Genomic DNA, 19,354 nt, shown 5'->3' on the forward strand with positions numbered 1-19,354 from the left:
AAGCTTTTAATTATTCCCCTTCATGGTTACAGAGTAGTGTGTAGAAGTGAAGAACCCAACTTGATTTGAGGGGAAGAGGGTCTGGCACATCTTCAGAGCTTTGTGGTTATGCTCCTCTTTGGACTTTATCACTGTGATGGACGAGATATAGAGGCAACTACATAGAATACCACAGCCACAGGTCGATGGAGCAATCCCAGGGACATTGAAGACCTCCTTCAAGTCCCTGGATTGCTGTCTGATTTATAGGTAATTCAACCAAATGGTCATCTCATTTGCAAAGGGTTAAGGTGCATCTTCATTTCTGTGCGAGGGCTGGCTCCTACTAGCCTACATTAGACTTGAATCATTATTTGTTTGGAACATCTAAATATACCACATATATAATGTACTGTATTGTTGTGAATACCGATTATGAAACAGTAAATCTATTCACCTGAATAAACAAATAAGAAATCTTGGAATTACATTTTAACACAGTGACGAGAGGCAACCTGAAGAAAATATTTTCAAATGTAATAATACACCATTAGAAATATATCTGGTTCCCACATGGAGATGCATAGTCTGACATGGTGTCATAAAACGGACTTGCGTCTTTGGCATCCCATGAGGATTGCCAGCTATGGATGTAACGACATAAGCCTGCTTTATTTATAGACTTTCACTTGCTTTTATGGACGTTCTCCATTCATGTATCTTTAGATGAGGTCTTAACTTCTATACAGGTCTCCCCATGTTATGTCGGTACTAATCTAGACTTTATAAAGCCCTCATTTGGCAAAACATTTGTTGCACATCTTTTTAATATTCGTTCCCAGCGGGCAGAGTAGCACATGTTGTCAGAGAGGCAAGGCGGTCTCTAACCACTTGGGATCATTTAATGTCTTATTGACTTTGAACGAGTCCTAAGAGTGGTGAGAACAGTTTCCAGACCTGTTTTTGATCTCACCTGATTATTTGTTTAAATCAAATTGTGTTTTCATTGAGTCTCAATTTTCTGATCCATGAGACTCAATCAAAACCAAATTTAATAAAAATAAAGTGGGGAAAATTGGTTTGAGTTTACTTAATATTGATAATACATTAATATACAGTATTAATAAAACCAATAACAATAATTAAACAACACTAGTGGATCCAAAGACAATCTCAGATGTTACCACGTTTTTTATGTAGACATTTCTAGACTTTATAGCTAAATTAAATGGAAAATTTATCTTGCTGAAAATATTGATGATGAGGAGTTGTCACAGATGTGTTTAAATATAAACTACAGCTCACACAATTGAAGTGGTTACAATTCAAACTAATGCCCCGAAAATACTGGACCCATGTGAAACTGGGACTGCACTTTACAAGCCTTTGTGTACTGAATGTTAATAATAATTTTTATCACCAAAATAATAATGTAAATAAATCACATTGCTAAGACTGAGTTCAATAAGCTGAGGGTTAGGATCTGTGATTCTGCCAAGTTAAGTTCCCAATAGCATTACAATTCTAATAATAATAATAAAAAAAAACGAATGGTTTCAACACACACCTTAATCTTTTTTTTTTTTTTCAGGTTAAGTTCTCTGCTGAATATTCACAAAGTTGTATTTGTCACATGCTTACAAGTATGCAGTGAAATATAAAAGTGACAGTGTTGCAGAGGCGGTGCAATATAAGACTAAAAGATAAAAAGCATGTATACATTTAAACAATGAATTAAGAGGTGACTGTATAGGATGTCCAATGTCTGTAAGGCACTTGTAGAGTTGTTTGTGATTGTCATTGTCAGAGAGTTTGTTTGAGTGAATCGAAGGGGCCACTGGTGGGGTGGGCATTGATATTCCTGATGGCCTGTTGGAGGAAGCTCAGTTCAGCCGTTCTATTTGTGTTGCGTGACAGCAAAGGAGTCTGCCTGACTCTAGCAGACTGAACATTTATAGGTTGATGGGGATCCCTCATGATCCTGCAAGCTCTGGTCCTACACCTCCTGGTGTACAGGAGGCATAGCCCAATATCTATAAAAATAAGAAAAAAATAGTAAATGTAGTAAACAATATATATAAAAATGTTTTTGTTCAAGATTGTCATTTATTTAAAATTTCAAGTTATATTATTTTGATAAAATGGACTAACCAATTCAAAACTACCAAAAACTGTACATGAGTGACTAATATTGTTCCTGGTTGCTGCATACTGTAATAAGTATGAAGTAGGTATCACATCAACATACAGAAATAATTTTAGGCCAAAGTATGTATGTATATATATATATATATATATATATATATATATATATATATATATATATATATATATATATATATATATATATATATATACATATATATATGTATACATACTTGACCATTGGGCCACTTCTCATTTTTTTTTTAATTAGCATTTATACACTTCAATACACTGTGTAGAACTGGTACTTAGTCACTTTATAATTTACACTTCACACTATACACTTTATAATTCACATTGTTTATACCATCTGTTTTGTTGGCCCGGTTTGTTATTTTTGTCTTTACTTTAGCATTTAAATTTTTGTTTTCATCATTACTTGTATTTTTATTGTATTTCATCTTATCCTGTGTTTTCCACTGCTGCTGGGCTGTTGTTACAAAGGAATTTCTCCTCTCCGGGGATTAATAAATTGTCATCTACTCTCTCCCTGTCTGAGCTGTCTATTATGTCGGGGCGGTGTGCTCTGCTTTCTAACACATGGAGAAATTAAGGAAATATATTGACCATGTATTTAGACTCAACCGGGCAATATTTATATCAAGGTTCTCCCCAAACCATTTAGGCTAAAGTGGCTCTGTGCCACCATACTCCTTTCCAACGCAACCAGGCTACACTTCCTGATAGGGCTGTCGCGATGCAGAAATTTAGTTTACGTCGTCCCTTTTTTCCATTACATTTCTGAGACGAATGAAAATATGCTTTATTGGAATAAAGCTTAAAAAAGTGCTGTGTGTAGGAATTGAGTCACTTTCGGATCAGCCCTCTTGGACGCGGTCGTATGGTAGCGCCGATGTGAGTAACATCGATGTATGGTAACATCGATGACACACGTGCCATCGATGTTCCCGTTAAGAAAGACCTCTTTGAAAGTGCTTGTTCTACATACACATTTGAACAATAGTATAGAGTCTATCATAGTGATTTGAGAAGGCTATTTAAGTGCCCTAGGAAAGGCAGGCCTTCTTTGGAGGCTGATGATAGTGGTGGGCCGCCTTGTCAACACAGGACAGTATACGACAGTATAAGCGGTTACTCCATAGATTAGAAAGCCACACAGAACTCTTTGTGACACATAGAATCTTGTTTCTTACATTATGCCACTAGGTCAACCACTTCCAAAGGTTGACACATAACTTCCAGTTACCTCATTTTATAAAACTTTTATGACCAAACATAAACACAGTTAGTTAATTGCATACAGATCTCCCTTCAGGGCTTTTAAATTGAATGAACATTTTGGAACTGTACATCAAAGTGATGAGTTCTCGAAAATGATATATGTATATATATATATATATATGCAACACTACACCCATAATAATATCATGTTTCATATAAAGTCTGGTGTGTTGTAAGCACTAAGCATTGCCTTAAGGCTGCCAGTTACGGTTATAATAACGTTAATCTGTTTACATGTATTCTTCAGACATTTGACTTTATTTTATGTGATATTCCTGATTTGCAGTATCGAAATAAGGCAGCTCAAAGTGAATTGTGAATTAAAAAATATTAAATATTGATTGATGGAAAACTATTAGTGACATTCTGGATTTGCTTTATCCTGAGAGGTAACACATCTGTACACATACAACTGTGCAATGTGCTATAATTTAAGACAGAATAAGCAATGCATTAGAATTCAACTCATGTACCCATGGAAATAGTAAGTAAGTAGGTAATAAACCACATATGAAATATAAACCAAAGCTATAAGAGGGTTTACCCATCATGCCCATATTGAGTGTTGTCTAACTCTGCGGCCTAGTATATAAGAGGACCCAGAGGGATGAACAGCTCTCAGGGCAGTTGAGGAAGTAACAACAAGTGGTAAGTCAGAATGAAGATACAACTCTCATGCATTTATAACGTTAATTCTCTGTTTGACATTCACTTAATATTCTTGTGTAATTTAGAGATTATTATAGTTATGCCAAAATGATGTTCTCACCAATGTCAGCATTGAGTAGCCAAGAGTCAATTGATGAGGTTATTTTATAATTTATTATATTTGCTAAATTAGTGTGTAAATATAAAACGATACATCATGGCGTACAAGTAAAGGTCCTTTTATGTTGAATGTGATTGTTCGTTACGTCTTTTCCCATGTCAATAAATAATAACAAATCATGGAGCTGAATGGGACTATACCTTCTCCTTTGAGGAAAAGGGGATTTAAATGTACGAGCACCAGGATCACATTTCATGGCTATTAAGCCTACGAATCAGATTAACTAATCACACTCGGATAACATTGTCATAGTCACCATGGACACTGTACTGTGTTGTAGGAAATGGCGGAGGTAGCAGGTTTTTTTAAAATTTCACAAAGTCCTCTTATTGCATCCATAGTGGTAAACTGCATTCATAGACACATAATTATAGCTATCTGTTTTATGTATTGATAATTTCTCTCGATAGCGGTCGGCTCTAAAAGCAAATGTTTCCTTGCACTGCGGCACGTGAATATAGGTTGCTTTCAATAACATGATTCTTATTTTTATGGGATTATACACTAATTAAATCGTACTCATGAATGTTACAGTCCGTTTCTGCCAAGTCCATTCCAATAGTGCCACTAAATCCTATACACTGGGCCTTTAAACAAATATAATCTATTGACCACATGCATTGAATGAACAATGCACGTCATGCAGTATGATTGTATTTGAAGAAATATGAACCAGCATTTACAATACACTGAACGTCATCATGGTGCTACAACTTTCCTTTGTCATGTGAAATAGTGCAAATAACATGTCTTTCAATTTAAGGGCTATTACTTTAAGATTTCTCATTGGGAAGAAGAACAAGGTAAGAGTTATTTCACCCAAGCCACACTGATCTGTATAAGAACAATTTGAGCATGTGAGATACATCAAAACATATCATCATCTTTGTCTGACAGTAAGCTGCCACCATGAGTACGGACGCAGAGATGGCCTATTATGGCAAGGCTGCAATTTTCCTCCGTAAGCCAGAAAAGGAGAGGCTTGAGTCCCAGAGCGCGCCCTTTGATGCCAAGAGTGCTGCATATGTGACTGATGCTAAGGAGCTGTACGTCAAGTGTACAATCCTTAAGAAGGATGGTGGCAAAGTCACTGTTAAAGTCTTGGCTACAGAGGAGGTAGGCTGCAATTTATTTATTGCCATGCAGAATTCTTTTTGCAATTTCCAAATGTCACTTTTTTTTGTGCCATTTTTAGGAGAGGACCGTAAAAGAGGATGATGTCACACCCATGAATCCTCCCAAGTATGACAAAATTGAGGACATGGCCATGATGACCCATCTCAATGAAGCCTCTGTGTTGTATAACCTCAAAGAGCGTTATGCAGCATGGATGATCTACGTAAGATATTTTACCAACTAAATGAAGTAAGATAATACTTATCAAATATCACAGATCATATTAATGATCATCTCTGAATGATCTCCTTCAGACCTACTCCGGGCTGTTCTGTGCCACTGTAAACCCCTACAAGTGGCTCCCAGTGTACGATCAGGAGGTTGTCAATGCCTACAGAGGCAAGAAGCGTATGGAGGCACCACCCCACATCTTCTCTGTCTCTGACAATGCCATCCAGAACATGCTTACTGGTATGTATAAGGAAATCTGGCAAAAATAAATGTAATGATGTATGGTCGAAATGTCTGAAAAAATTTAATGTAACTTTAATTGATTTATTTTGCAGATCGACAGAATCAGTCTGTCTTGATCACGTAAGTTTATACCTGTTGATGTTTAGTTGGATGAATTAAATTTACAAGTACAAAATTACCTCACAAAAATCTCACGAGGAATCAGACAATGTAAAAAAGTCGATATTACCTCCTTTTCCCACCCAGCGGAGAATCCGGTGCTGGAAAGACTGTGAACACCAAGCGTGTCATCCAGTACTTTGCTACCATCGCAGTGAGTAGTGACAAGAAGAAGGACCAAGCCCCTGGAAAGATTCAGGTATGCTTCAAAAAGCATAAAATCCGTACACTATATATAGAAAAAACACAAAGGATGTAGGATGCCCTGAGAAGTGAGTATCAATGCTGGACTTTCCTCATAGGGGTCACTGGAGGACCAGATTATTGCTGCCAATCCCCTGCTGGAGGCCTACGGTAATGCCAAAACTGTGAGAAATGACAACTCATCTCGTTTCGTAAGTACAAATTTAGTATGTCAAACAAATGCAATGACATACTTGATCTTTGACGAAAACTGAAAAGAGGCTTTTCTAAACAGGGTAAATTCATCAGAATCCATTTCGGTGCAACTGGTAAACTGGCCAGTGCTGACATTGAGACGTGTAAGTATCTTGTACCCAAATAACACTGAATTAACTCTCATCATGGGGGGAATAGGTTTCGATCTAGTAATGTGAATCAAAACTTTATGCTATTATTTTAAAACCTTGAAGATCTGCTCGAGAAGTCCCGAGTGACATTCCAGCTTCCCGATGAGAGAGGCTATCACATCTTCTACCAGATGATGACCAACCACAAACCTGAGATTGTTGGTGAGATGGTTTAGTAGTGAGAAAAAAATGTTGCAGTAAGATGTAGGGCCCTATCTTGCATCCGGCGCAAGTGACTTGGTCACTGGCGCATGTGTCGTTGCTAGTTTACAACTGGCGCAGAGCGTTCTTTTCCCACCACCGCCACTCGCCGGTAAATTAGGGATTGATCATGCGCCCCAAGGGGCGGTTCGGCGGAAGGAGGAGGCGTGTTCTGGCGCAAACGATATTTTGCCGTTTCTGAATACCATTGCGCTACTGACCAGGAAATACCTGGTTTAAAGTCAGTGGCGCGTTGTTCAGATGCTATTTTAAGGGCGCATGCATACATGCGCATGCGATGCATACGGATTGCTTGTGCACCTCGCGCATACATTTTGCTTCTCCCATCTACCTAGCCGCACATTCTTGGTAAATTATTTGGGAAAGAACAAATGATGCAGCGGTAATAAGTTGTACTTTTAAATCAATGCATCTGCAAACACCGTACAGCAAACACATATTTTCTTGACAGAGACATCGTGTAGGCCTACATGCCCATAACTTTTAGGATTGATGAGTATTTGATCGTGAAAAACATTGTTTTACCGCGAGTGAGTGTTAAAAAGAATGAATGAATGCGGGCGCGCGTGTGTGCTCTGTTTAAACACACGCAAACTAAACACGTAACGCATAATACAATCAATGGCAATGTCTATTACCGCGGGGACAAATGCATATTAGGATAGCATACAATACTGATAAGAAACAATGTTTATAATGTATTGCGTATATCATTAAATAGAACCACAGTTACCGCATATCATATGTTATATCATATACGTTTTCTTTGCCGAAATTTATTTGAGGACTCAGTATTTCTGAAGTTGTGGAAGAAAACCCCTTATTCCATGTGTGAATTAGGCCATATTATTTGGCAATACACTGAGCCATTTGCAGTTTGAAATTCATGTGCATCTGTCTCATCGGAGACTGCAGACGCGCTGTCAAAATATCAACTCGTCCGATTCAAATGCGCTCATGGCTCTTAAAGGGGATGGGAGCTGGCACTCTCATTGGTTTGTTGGACGTTACGCCCAAACCACAGCTACGGGTAACTAGGCTGCTTCAGACCAACCCTTTTGACACTTGCGCCGCAACGCAAGTGTCATTTATCCGCCTGTAAAATAGCGATAGCGCCGTAGAACCGCCCACAAAGCTACTTGCGCTTTGCGCTTCCCACTTGCGTTTCAGACCGTTAAAATAGGGCCCGTATTGTTATATAGGGTTGCCTTTAACTTATCATTCAGGATTCTGAAGTAGAAAAATGACAATTATAATCATTAAAGTGACCATTTTCTATTTTCTGCAGAAATGTCCCTAATCACCACCAACCCCTACGACTTCCCCATGTGCAGTCAGGGTCATATCACTGTGGCCAGCATTGATGACAAAGAGGAGCTGGATGCTACTGATGTGAGTCAATGTTTACAACTACCTTAGGTAGGTATTTTAATCGGCAGGGACTAACCGGGACCAGAAAATGTCTTGGGACTTTGGGCCGATCAAAAAACTAGGAGGACTTTAACTCAGTGTTACAGCCTGCGGAATCTACTCAGAATGGTTTCAGCCCGATCTCAGTGCGCTCTGCTCTGTCCGCGTACAGCAGAATCAGGAAATCTCTGTACATTACAAACCAAGATAGAGTTAATAGAGACTCTTTGAATACTCTTTGAATTTAATTTCATATTATATACTTTATTTTCCTACAGGATGCTATTGATATTTTGGGTTTCAATGGTGAGGAGAAGATGGGCATCTACAAGTTCACTGGTGCTGTGCTTCACCACGGTAACATGAAGTTCAAGCAGAAGCAGCGTGAGGAGCAGGCTGAGCCTGACGGCAATGAGGGTGAGTTAAAAATGTTTTAAAACAACCACTGAACATTTCCAAAGTCCTGGTTTGCTGTAATTAAATGTATTCACTATCTGTACGAATTTGTCATCATTCTTTCTTTCATATAAAAAATGCAGAGGCCGACAAAATCTCCTACCTGCTTGGTCTCAACTCTGCTGACATGCTCAAGGGTTTGTGCTACCCCAGAGTGAAGGTCGGAAATGAGTTTGTCACTAAGGGACAGACAGTACCCCAGGTATGGAAATACCATGGAATACCTTTCAAAAAGTTATTGCAATAGTTGTAATTTGTATGTATATCTAATCTTCCACCACGCTCTAGGTATACAACTCAGTGAGTGCCCTGGGCAAGTCTATCTATGAGAGGATGTTCTTGTGGATGGTCATCCGTATCAACCAGATGCTGGACACCAAGCAAGCAAGATCGTCCTATATTGGTGTGCTGGATATTGCTGGTTTTGAGATCTTTGATGTAAGATTGCATTTCTTATTATAACAATTTCCCCGGCTAAAAGCAGTGTCTACCTGGATTAACATTTGCTAACCTAATGTTCTCTATCAGTACAACAGCATGGAGCAGCTGTGCATCAACTTCACCAATGAGAAACTGCAACAGTTCTTCAACCACCACATGTTCGTCCTGGAGCAAGAGGAGTACAAGAAGGAGGGTATCATCTGGGAGTTCATTGACTTCGGCATGGACTTGGCTGCCTGCATTGAGCTAATTGAGAAGGTAAACAGCATTGTATAACTAAATATCACGATTGTAATACTGATTCAATACCACCTTAACATAATGTTTCCTGATATTTCTTTCTAAATAGCCAATGGGCATCTTCTCCATCCTTGAAGAGGAGTGCATGTTCCCCAAAGCCTCAGACACTTCCTTCAAGAACAAGTTGTATGAACAGCATCTTGGCAAAAACAAAGCATTTGAGAAGCCCAAGCCTGCAAAGGGCAAGGCTGACGCTGACTTCGCCATGGTGCATTATGCTGGTACCGTGGCCTACAGCGTCACTGGCTGGCTGGACAAGAACAAGGATCCCCTAAACGATTCTGTCATTCAGCTGTACCAAAAGTCCTCAAACAAACTGCTCCCTGTCCTGTACCCACCTGTAGTTGAAGGTACATATTCATACCATGTAATCATAGTTTATAACTGTTCATCCATTATATTGTAATACCCATTTATTTTGAAGCCATTTATTGCCTCTATTTTATAAACCAAAACGGGAACATTTTTTACTCATTAACAATAATCTAAAACAGAGGTCGGGGGTGCAAAGAAGGGAGGCAAGAAGAAGGGTGGCTCCATGCAGACAGTGTCTTCACAATTCAGGGTAAGGTTAAACAAGCCAATAAATGTAGAAATACATGTAATTTGATGCCATATTTCATAAGTATTCTCTGAATTTGTTCTTTATCAGTTAATTTGTATATATTTCATATTTTATTCTGTGATGTGTCTTTAGGAGAACTTGGGCAAACTGATGACCAACCTGAGGAGCACCCATCCTCACTTTGTGCGTTGTCTCATTCCCAATGAAATTAAAGTACCAGGTAATATTTCTTCAATTAATCTCTACATTCGAGGTTGGTGTTTTAGTAGGATATAGCAAAATGAATGTCATATTTTAAAAGTAAAAAATATATCACACTTCACAGGAATGATGGAGAACCACCTGGTTATCCACCAGCTGAGGTGTAACGGTGTGCTGGAGGGCATCAGAATCTGCAGAAAGGGCTTCCCCAGCAGGATCCTCTATGCTGACTTCAAGCAGAGGTATTACCTAATTGACAGAACAATTATATTGTCACGATTATACAGTTACATATTTTAAACTTGTTTATATACACCTTACTTTTAAACACTTAACATTGCACTCCCACAGATACAAAGTACTGAATGCCAGTGTCATTCCCGAGGGTCAGTTCATTGACAACAAGAAGGCTTCTGAGAAACTGCTTGGGTCCATTGATGTGCCTCACGACGAGTACAAATTTGGACACACCAAGGTCTGTTTATTGTTGTCAAAAAGCATATATGTACTTGATTGAAAGATACTCTCTGACGAGATGTTTTTCTTAACCTAGGTGTTCTTCAAAGCTGGTCTTCTGGGTACTCTTGAGGAGATGCGAGATGAGAAGCTGGCTGCTCTGGTCGGAATGATTCAGGCTCTCTGCAGAGGTTATGTCATGAGAAAGGAGTATGTGAAGATGACAGAGAGGAGGTATGATTTAAACATAGTGCTCAAAAGTCATACAGGTTTTAAGATACTGTGTGCAAAATATGACTGGTTTATTTTATTTGATAGGGAAGCAATCTACACTATTCAGTACAACGTTCGCTCATTCATGAATGTCAAACACTGGCCATGGATGAAGGTGTACTACAAGATCAAGCCTCTTCTGAAGAGTGCTGAAACTGAGAAAGAGCTCTCTGCGATGAAGGAAAACTATGAGAAGATGAAGACAGACCTGACCACTGCCCTCGCAAAGAAGAAGGAACTTGAGGAGAAGATGGTTGCTCTGCTGCAGGAGAAGAATGATCTTGCACTGCAAGTGGCCTCTGTAAGTAAAAATGTTTATTTATCTCAACATGTACACACAATGAGATACCTGTGATATGACATTTGATATGAATGATTTGACGACACAATTTAAACAGGACGGAGAAAATTTGAATGATACTGAAGAGAGGTGTGAGGGACTCATCAAGAGTAAGATCCAGCTGGAGGCTAAACTCAAGGAGACAACCGAGAGACTCGAGGATGAAGAGGAAATGAATGCTGAGCTTACTGCCAAGAAGAGGAAACTGGAGGATGAGTGCTCTGAGCTCAAGAAGGACATTGATGACCTGGAGCTTACCTTGGCCAAAGTGGAGAAGGAAAAGCATGCCACTGAGAACAAGGTTTGTCAAGATTCTTTGAAAGGCGATCAAATAAAATAAAATACAAATAAGGATGTATTAAACATAATTTTGTTTTGTTTAGGTGAAGAACCTGACTGAGGAGATGGCCTCTCAGGATGAGAGTGTTGCTAAGTTGACAAAGGAGAAAAAAGCCCTCCAAGAGTCACATCAGCAGACTCTTGATGACCTGCAAGCAGAGGAAGACAAAGTCAACACTCTGACCAAGGCCAAGACCAAGCTTGAACAGCAAGTTGATGATGTGAGAAAAGCTCATGGAAACTTTCAATGAATATTAGCAATGGAGTTGAGTGAATATTCAATATTACATTTGATTGTTCTCAATTATTTTCAATTATTGACATCCAGCTTGAAGGTTCTCTGGAGCAAGAGAAGAAGCTCCGTATGGACCTTGAGAGATCCAAGAGAAAGCTTGAGGGTGATCTGAAATTGGCTCAGGAATCCATAATGGATCTTGAGAACGACAAACAGCAGTCTGACGAGAAACTCAAAAAGTAATGTCATCAAGCAAATCATGCTTTGTTTTTAAAGATTCATACGTTCATAAGTGTGTGATTTGTATGTTATTAATTTGTGTGTTATTGTTTCATTATCAGGAAGGACTTTGAGACCAGTCAGCTTCTAAGCAAGATTGAGGATGAGCAGTCCCTGAGTGCTCAGCTTCAGAAGAAGATCAAGGAGCTTCAGGTAAGACAATTTATATGACAATCCCACATCAATTAACCATAAACAATGGTACATTTTTACAAAGTATTATGTGTTCCTTACTTATTAGGCACGTATTGAAGAGCTGGAGGAAGAGATTGAGGCTGAGCGTGCTGCTCGGGCCAAGGTTGAGAAGCAGAGAGCGGATCTCTCCAGAGAACTTGAAGAGATCAGTGAGAGGCTTGAGGAGGCTGGTGGAGCCACTTCTGCTCAGATTGAGATGAACAAGAAGCGGGAGGCTGAGTTCCAGAAGCTGCGTCGTGACCTTGAGGAGTCCACCCTGCAGCATGAAGCCACTGCTGCTGCTCTGCGTAAGAAGCAGGCTGACAGTGTAGCAGAGCTGGGAGAGCAGATTGACAACCTCCAGCGTGTCAAGCAGAAGCTTGAGAAGGAGAAGAGCGAGTACAAGATGGAGATTGATGACCTCTCCAGCAACATGGAAGCAGTTGCTAAGGCCAAGGTGAAGGATGTTTGAATACAATTAATGTTTGAAATACAAATACAATAAGTACAATTTCAATATATTTAATCAAATATAATCATACATCATATACAAATAATTATCACAAACCATTTATGCTGAAGACAAATTGAATCACCAGGGAAATCTGGAGAAGATATGCCGTACCCTTGAGGACCAGCTGAGTGAAATCAAGGCTAAGAGTGATGAGAACAGTCGCCAGATCAATGACATCAGTGCTCAGAGAGCAAGACTACTGACAGAAAATGGTACGTACTTCCTTCAGACTTCCTTTAGCATATACAATAATTAAAAAAATACCCTATATATATGAAAAGCTCTCACCATAACCCAATACACCCCCCGCACTATCCCCAAATATGTGGGGATAATGAAAATAAAGCCTGTTCAAGGATGTGGTATATCTGTGTTATTGACATATTTGCATGAATATGTATGTCATGACATAGGTGAGTTTGGTCGTCTGCTTGAAGAGAAAGAGGGTCTCGTCTCCCAGCTTACCAGAGGCAAGCAGGCCTTCACTCAGCAGATTGAGGATCTGAAGAGGCTAAATGAGGAGGAAGTCAAGGTATACATTCATTTCAAATCATCTGACTAAATTGTTTCAATATTTTGCGGCAGGTTCAATCTAAATTGTTCCCCCTTTGCAGGCCAAGAATGCTCTTGCTCATGGAGTGCAATCAGCCCGCCATGACTGTGACCTTCTGAGGGAGCAGTTTGAGGAGGAACAGGAGGCCAAGGCTGAGCTGCAGCGTGGAATGTCCAAGGCCAACGGTGAGGTGGCTCAGTGGAGGAGCAAGTATGAAACTGATGCTATCCAGCGCACTGAGGAGCTTGAGGAGTCCAAGTGAGTCAAACATTTAATACTTTCGCTAAAGAGCACATTATCTTTGATGAATGTCTACAAATGAAAACATGTGATACTTTAACAGGAAAAAGCTTGCCCAGCGCCTTCAAGAGGCTGAGGAACAGATTGAGGCTGTGAACTCAAAGTGTGCCTCTCTGGAGAAGACCAAACAGAGACTCCAGGGTGAGGTGGAGGACCTCATGGTTGATGTGGAGAGGGCCAACGGACTGGCTGCCAATCTTGACAAGAAGCAGAGGAACTTTGATAAGGTGTGCTGTCATTCATTGAAATGGCAGTTTAAATGTTATTATTCTATGATTTTTCTTCAAGTGATTAACATTTACCGCTTTATTAACAATATTGTGCAGGTTTTGGCTGACTGGAAGCAGAAATATGAGGAGGGTCAGGCAGAGCTTGAAGGAACTCAGAAAGAGGCTCGTTCTCTCAGCACTGAGCTTTTCAAGATGAAGAACTCCTATGAAGAAGCTCTGGATCAGCTGGAGACCCTGAAGCGCGAAAACAAGAACCTCCAACGTGAGTTAAACTGTTCATTTTGAAAGCAATGTTTCCAAGATTGCTACATACATAACTTTACTGAAATTTATGACAACAAACATATGTACCCCTCACAACAGAGGAGATTTCGGACCTGACTGAACAAATTGGTGAGACTGGAAAGAGCATCCATGAGCTGGAGAAATCCAAGAAGCAGGTGGAGACAGAGAAGAGTGAGATCCAGACAGCCCTAGAGGAAGCTGAGGTGATTATGATAAAAATATAAATAAATTGGGACAGACCATTGTTATTATGAAATTGAATATGTCATGAATATGCCAACATTGGTTTATAATTTAGGGTACTCTGGAGCATGAAGAGTCCAAGATTCTGCGTGTCCAGCTGGAGCTCAACCAGATTAAGGGTGAGGTTGACAGGAAGCTGGCTGAGAAGGATGAAGAGATGGAACAGATCAAGAGGAACAGCCTGAGGATCACTGACTCCATGCAGAGCACACTGGACTCTGAAGTCAGGAGCAGGAATGATGCCCTGAGAATCAAGAAGAAGATGGAGGGAGACCTGAATGAGATGGAGATCCAGCTGAGCCATGCCAACCGCCAGGCTGCTGAAGCTCAGAAGCAGCTGAGAAATGTTCAGGGACAACTGAAGGTATGACAGAAACTAATGCCCAGGACATAAAATATAAGGACATTGATATCCTTTTGTGACATCTTCCATGGTGTTTTCATGTTCATTTTAGGATGCCCAACTGCATCTTGATGATGCCGTCAGAGGAGGTGAAGACCTGAAGGAGCAGGCTGCCATGGTGGACCGTAGGAACGGTCTCATGGTGGCTGAAATTGAGGAGCTGAGGGCAGCTCTGGAACAGACAGAGAGAGGCCGCAAAGTGGCTGAGCAAGAGCTCATTGATGCCAGTGAGCGCGTTGGACTTCTGCACTCTCAGGTAAACAAATAAACATATTCTTCCAAGAAAGGCTCCCAAGTTTCCTAGAATATTTATATTATATATATATATAATATATATTTATATATTTTTTTAGAACACAAGTCTTCTGAACACAAAGAAGAAGCTTGAAACTGACCTGGTCCAGGTCCAGGGTGAGGTGGACGACACCGTCCAGGAAGCCAGGAATGCTGAAGAGAAGGCCAAGAAGGCCATCACTGATGTAGGCTTGCTATTATTTGTTAATTCATTGATTTGGAAATTGCTTGAACTCTCGATTAATATTTTATATTTTATATTAGGCTGCAATGATGGCTGAGGAGCTGAAGAAAGAGCAGGATACTAGCTCTCACCTGGAGAGGATGAAGAAGAACCTGGAGGTTACAGTGAAAGACCTGCAGCACCGCCTGGATGAAGCTGAGAACCTGGCCATGAAGGGTGGCAAGAAGCAGCTCCAGAAACTGGAGTCCAGAGTAAGATACTGGCAAACATGGATGTATTTACATTTCCAGCATAATAAGAGTACATTTATTGAACATTTTGATTTCTTAAGGTGCGTGAGTTGGAAACAGAGGTTGAGGGTGAACAGAGACGCGGAGTAGATGCTGTTAAGGGTGTCCGGAAATATGAGAGGAGAGTGAAGGAACTCACCTACCAGGTATGCCAGCTTATATTGAAAATAACATTTAAATCAATGAATATCAGAAAAGATTACAGTCAAGAGTTTTGGGCGTAACCATTTTCATTACTTTAGACTGAAGAGGATAAGAAGAATGGTGCCAGACTCCAGGATCTTGTTGATAAGCTGCAGCTGAAGGTGAAGGCTTACAAGAGGCAGGCTGAGGAAGCGGTAAGTAGAAACGATGTAACAAAATCAGGTTGTTGAATCAATTTTGTACTTCTTATTTAAACAAAACATGAATGTTCCTACAGGAGGAGCAGGCCAACTCTTACCTGTCCAAGTGCAGGAAGGTTCAACATGAGCTGGAGGAGGCTGAGGAACGTGCTGACATCGCTGAGACTCAGGTCAACAAGCTGAGGTCTAAGAGCCGTGATGGTGGCAAGGTAAGTTCATCACTCTATTAGCCCATTTACTCAGAAAAAAATTAAATGCAAACAAAAATGTTGGTTGTTTAATGTCTTCCTTTTGTTTTCTTCCCCAGGGAAAGGAAGCAGCTGAATAAGATGTAATGCATCATTGTACATTCATAAAGGCATGTCATAAAATATGACATCTTGTTCATAATAAATAATGAGCTGCAATAAAATATTATTACAAAGAAAATAATATGGTGGTAGTTTCACTAATTACTTTATTATTTTGAGTAACAATGGGCCATTCATCATAATTTCACCAACTTTTGAAGTAGTCTTTTGACTGAATCTGATCAGTCAATCTTACTACTATAATAGCAGGCCTGTCACGCCAGTTACTCAAGTTACTCATGTGCGCATGTGCCAAACAGCCTGCAGTTCACACACACACACACACACACACACACACACACACACACACACACACACACACACACACACACACACACACACACACACACACACACACACACACACACACACACACACACAGCAAGGGCGAACGCATACATACACCGCAAGCACGCACATACACACTGCATACACACCAGGGATTAAAATTAAAAAAATTTCACCACCGTCCCGGAAACGTCCCGAAAAACATATTGAACCGTCCCGAATCGTCCCGAATTTTTCCCATAAATATTTTTTACATTTTGAGTTGTTATACTTAGGCCTACTGATAATATAATAAAAACACAAAACATTATGTTGATGAAATAATATATTTATTTCCAGATGTCAAGCAACACCCTCGCAGAACTGTGGTATATCTACGTGACCACAGTGTGTGTGTGTGTGTGTGTGTGTGTGTGTGTGTGTGTGTGTGTGTGTGTGTGTGTGTGTGTGTGTGTGTGTGTGTGTGTGTGTGTGTGTGTGTGTGTGTGTGTGTGTGTGTGTGTGTGTGTGTGTGCGTGTACATAGAACAATGTGTGACGCAGCGCCACAGAATCAACACTGAGCGCCACAAATTGATTCAGCTTTTTTTTTTAAAACGTTTTAGCGATTTTGAAATATAACTATCGTTCCGTTTGTACATCTCCGCGTAGCAATCTTTCTCCCTGTCATTTCGTTCACAGACGCACACAGAGACAAGCGCGCATAGGCCTACATGCCAAAGGTGCGCGGGTACACTACCACTTATTGGATAAACCTGCGTATCATGCACACGCACTGACAGCGGATTCGCCCGCTCATCGTCTCAATGCACCTACAAAGGCAAACCCGAAGCAGCAGGAATGTAAAAAGGGATAGTGTATAGAACGCCGGTAATTATCGGGAAAATAAGCCCCGACAGGGCGAACTTGCTTCGCCCTGAAGGGGCTTATTTTCAATCATGACCGGCGATGTTCTCTACATATCCCGACTATTACACGGCTACTTGCCAAAACGAAACAATAACTTCACATGGTGTGTCTTTTTACAATTTATTTTACACCACCAGCATTCGTAGTGTTGATCAGCAGAGAAATAGTACGCCAAAGACGTTGACGTCGCTGAGGTTGACAAGTTACCGGTACTTGCGGAGTGAGACTTCATTAGAGGCGAAAAATCTGTTGTTTTCCTTGACAGCGGTCAATCATACTCATGATTATACTTAGCAACAGTGAATTATCAAATATAATTCACCGCCGGAAGTTGTGAAGGTCCCATTGCAAGCGAACGGAGCGTTCCATGGCATTGAGAAGACCCATGTAATAATTGCGATTAATGTGAAATGCAGCTGCTATGTAGCCTATTTATGAAATTTAGCAGTGGCGGCTGGTGGAATTTATTTGAGGGGGGGCTGAACGTTTGCATCCCAAACCCAAAAAGGGGGGTCTGGGGGCATCCTCCCCCACAAGATTTTTTTGTGATTTTCACAAACAAACGAAGCATTCTGGTGCATTCTGACAAAATAGTAAAGGCAAAAAAAGAACATTCTCTCTCTCTCTGTGTGTGAGTGAGAGAGAGAGATAGAGATAATGGGTGACTGTGTTACGGCCAAGCCATTGTGTTGGTAAACGTCACTCATAAATATATCTACAGTCTGCATTAGTAAGCACTTAGACAAATAAAATGAAATATGAATTCCACAAAATTCATGTAAATGTGCAAACTTTTGTGTGTGGTTGTTGAAAACACACTTAAGGCATGATACCAAGGTTTGCAGAGGACAACATACAGTACAATATGCACACTGAAGGCCTGATGCCACCATAGGTTTGCAGAGGACTATATACAGTATGTACACTGAATAGGTTTGCAAAGGACTATATACAATATGAACACTGAAGGCCTGAAGCAACCATAGGTTTGCCGAGAACTATATACAGTATGTGCACTGAATAGGTTTACAGAGGACTGTAACAATATGCACACTGAAGGCCTGATGCCACCATGTTTGCAGAGAACTATATACAGTATGTACACTGAATAGGTTTGCAGAGGACTATATACAATATGCACAATGAAGGCCTGGTCCCACCATAGGTTTGCAGAGAACTATATACAGTACGGGGTGGGGGGAGGTTGTGAGGGTCTGCAACCAGTGTCCATCTCAAGGGAAATACATATAGGCTAGTGGAATAAATAGAAGTTGCTTACCTCTAGCATGGCTAGCTTCACACAGTTGTTCATATGCACTCTTGCTCGCTTGTGTTTATTTGATCCATTCTGACATAATGTGTCATTCCTCTTACGTCAGGTCTGTGTCCACGAACTATCACACGCACTTGTTTTAAAAAGTATACAAGGAAAGCAAAAAATTGCATTGGCATACCCAGAGCTAGTTAGCCAAGCCTGAACCAAACTCTGGAAAAACTTCTCTTGTAGGCTCTATCCTTTTCTCTTGCTTGTTGGGTTACGTTCACTTCTGGCTTTTCTGCTCCGAGTTCTTTTACTAGCTGAACTCACAGGGAAACAGTGGAAGCAGTACTCAAAGTCGCCATCTTGCTGATCTCTGAGGTAATGGCAAACGCGCGGTTACGCGCAGTGGACGGTGCACTGCGCTTGGGGCTATATCTTGAGCGCCCCAAAGCCATACAATTCGACGACGCTGATTGGCGAAATTATATACTTTTCTGCCTAGCAACGGGGGAACCATTGGCTAATAATTCAGGCATGTGGGGCTGAGCGAAAAGCGCCCCACGGAAGACATCTGCTTCACCAAAATGAACGTTGAACATGTCAGTGAATGAAGATTTAATCA

The 19,354-nt window shown here is 40.5% G+C and overlaps 1 protein-coding gene across 1 annotated transcript; it reads left to right on the top strand.

The window, feature by feature from the left end:
* The first annotated feature begins 5,164 nt into the window (after window positions 1-5,164).
* LOC115542545 (myosin heavy chain, fast skeletal muscle-like) lies at window positions 5,165-16,253 on the top strand. The gene is made up of 39 exons (XM_030354835.1): window positions 5,165-5,371; window positions 5,451-5,594; window positions 5,686-5,842; window positions 5,938-5,965; window positions 6,092-6,203; window positions 6,307-6,399; window positions 6,483-6,546; window positions 6,658-6,756; window positions 8,105-8,208; window positions 8,505-8,643; window positions 8,766-8,884; window positions 8,971-9,120; window positions 9,211-9,381; window positions 9,473-9,773; window positions 9,918-9,988; window positions 10,121-10,208; window positions 10,314-10,431; window positions 10,541-10,664; window positions 10,743-10,879; window positions 10,964-11,219; window positions 11,317-11,559; window positions 11,642-11,818; window positions 11,926-12,071; window positions 12,174-12,264; window positions 12,353-12,742; window positions 12,885-13,011; window positions 13,213-13,331; window positions 13,414-13,610; window positions 13,696-13,879; window positions 13,979-14,144; window positions 14,246-14,370; window positions 14,466-14,774; window positions 14,866-15,069; window positions 15,167-15,292; window positions 15,372-15,542; window positions 15,623-15,727; window positions 15,824-15,919; window positions 16,003-16,134; window positions 16,233-16,253. The coding sequence occupies exons 1-39, from the start codon at window positions 5,165-5,167 to the stop codon at window positions 16,251-16,253; spliced, it is 5,811 nt and encodes a 1,936-aa protein (XP_030210695.1).
* The last annotated feature ends 3,101 nt before the right edge of the window (window positions 16,254-19,354 follow it).

Source organism: Gadus morhua, chromosome 4 (genome assembly GCF_902167405.1).
Source record: "Gadus morhua chromosome 4, gadMor3.0, whole genome shotgun sequence".
In the NCBI taxonomy this organism is placed as follows: Eukaryota; Metazoa; Chordata; class Actinopteri; order Gadiformes; family Gadidae; genus Gadus; species Gadus morhua.

Bases quoted from the DNA above. Each gene is read 5' to 3' on its own strand.
- LOC115542545 (XM_030354835.1), top strand. From the start codon at position 5,165: ATGAGTACGGACGCAGAGATGGCCTATTATGGCAAGGCTGCAATTTTC. The intron at 6,547-6,657 runs GTAAGTATCTTG...AAAACCTTGAAG, and splicing joins CAGTGCTGACATTGAGACGT to ATCTGCTCGAGAAGTCCCGA. The intron at 11,560-11,641 runs GTTTGTCAAGAT...TGTTTTGTTTAG, and splicing joins AGCATGCCACTGAGAACAAG to GTGAAGAACCTGACTGAGGA.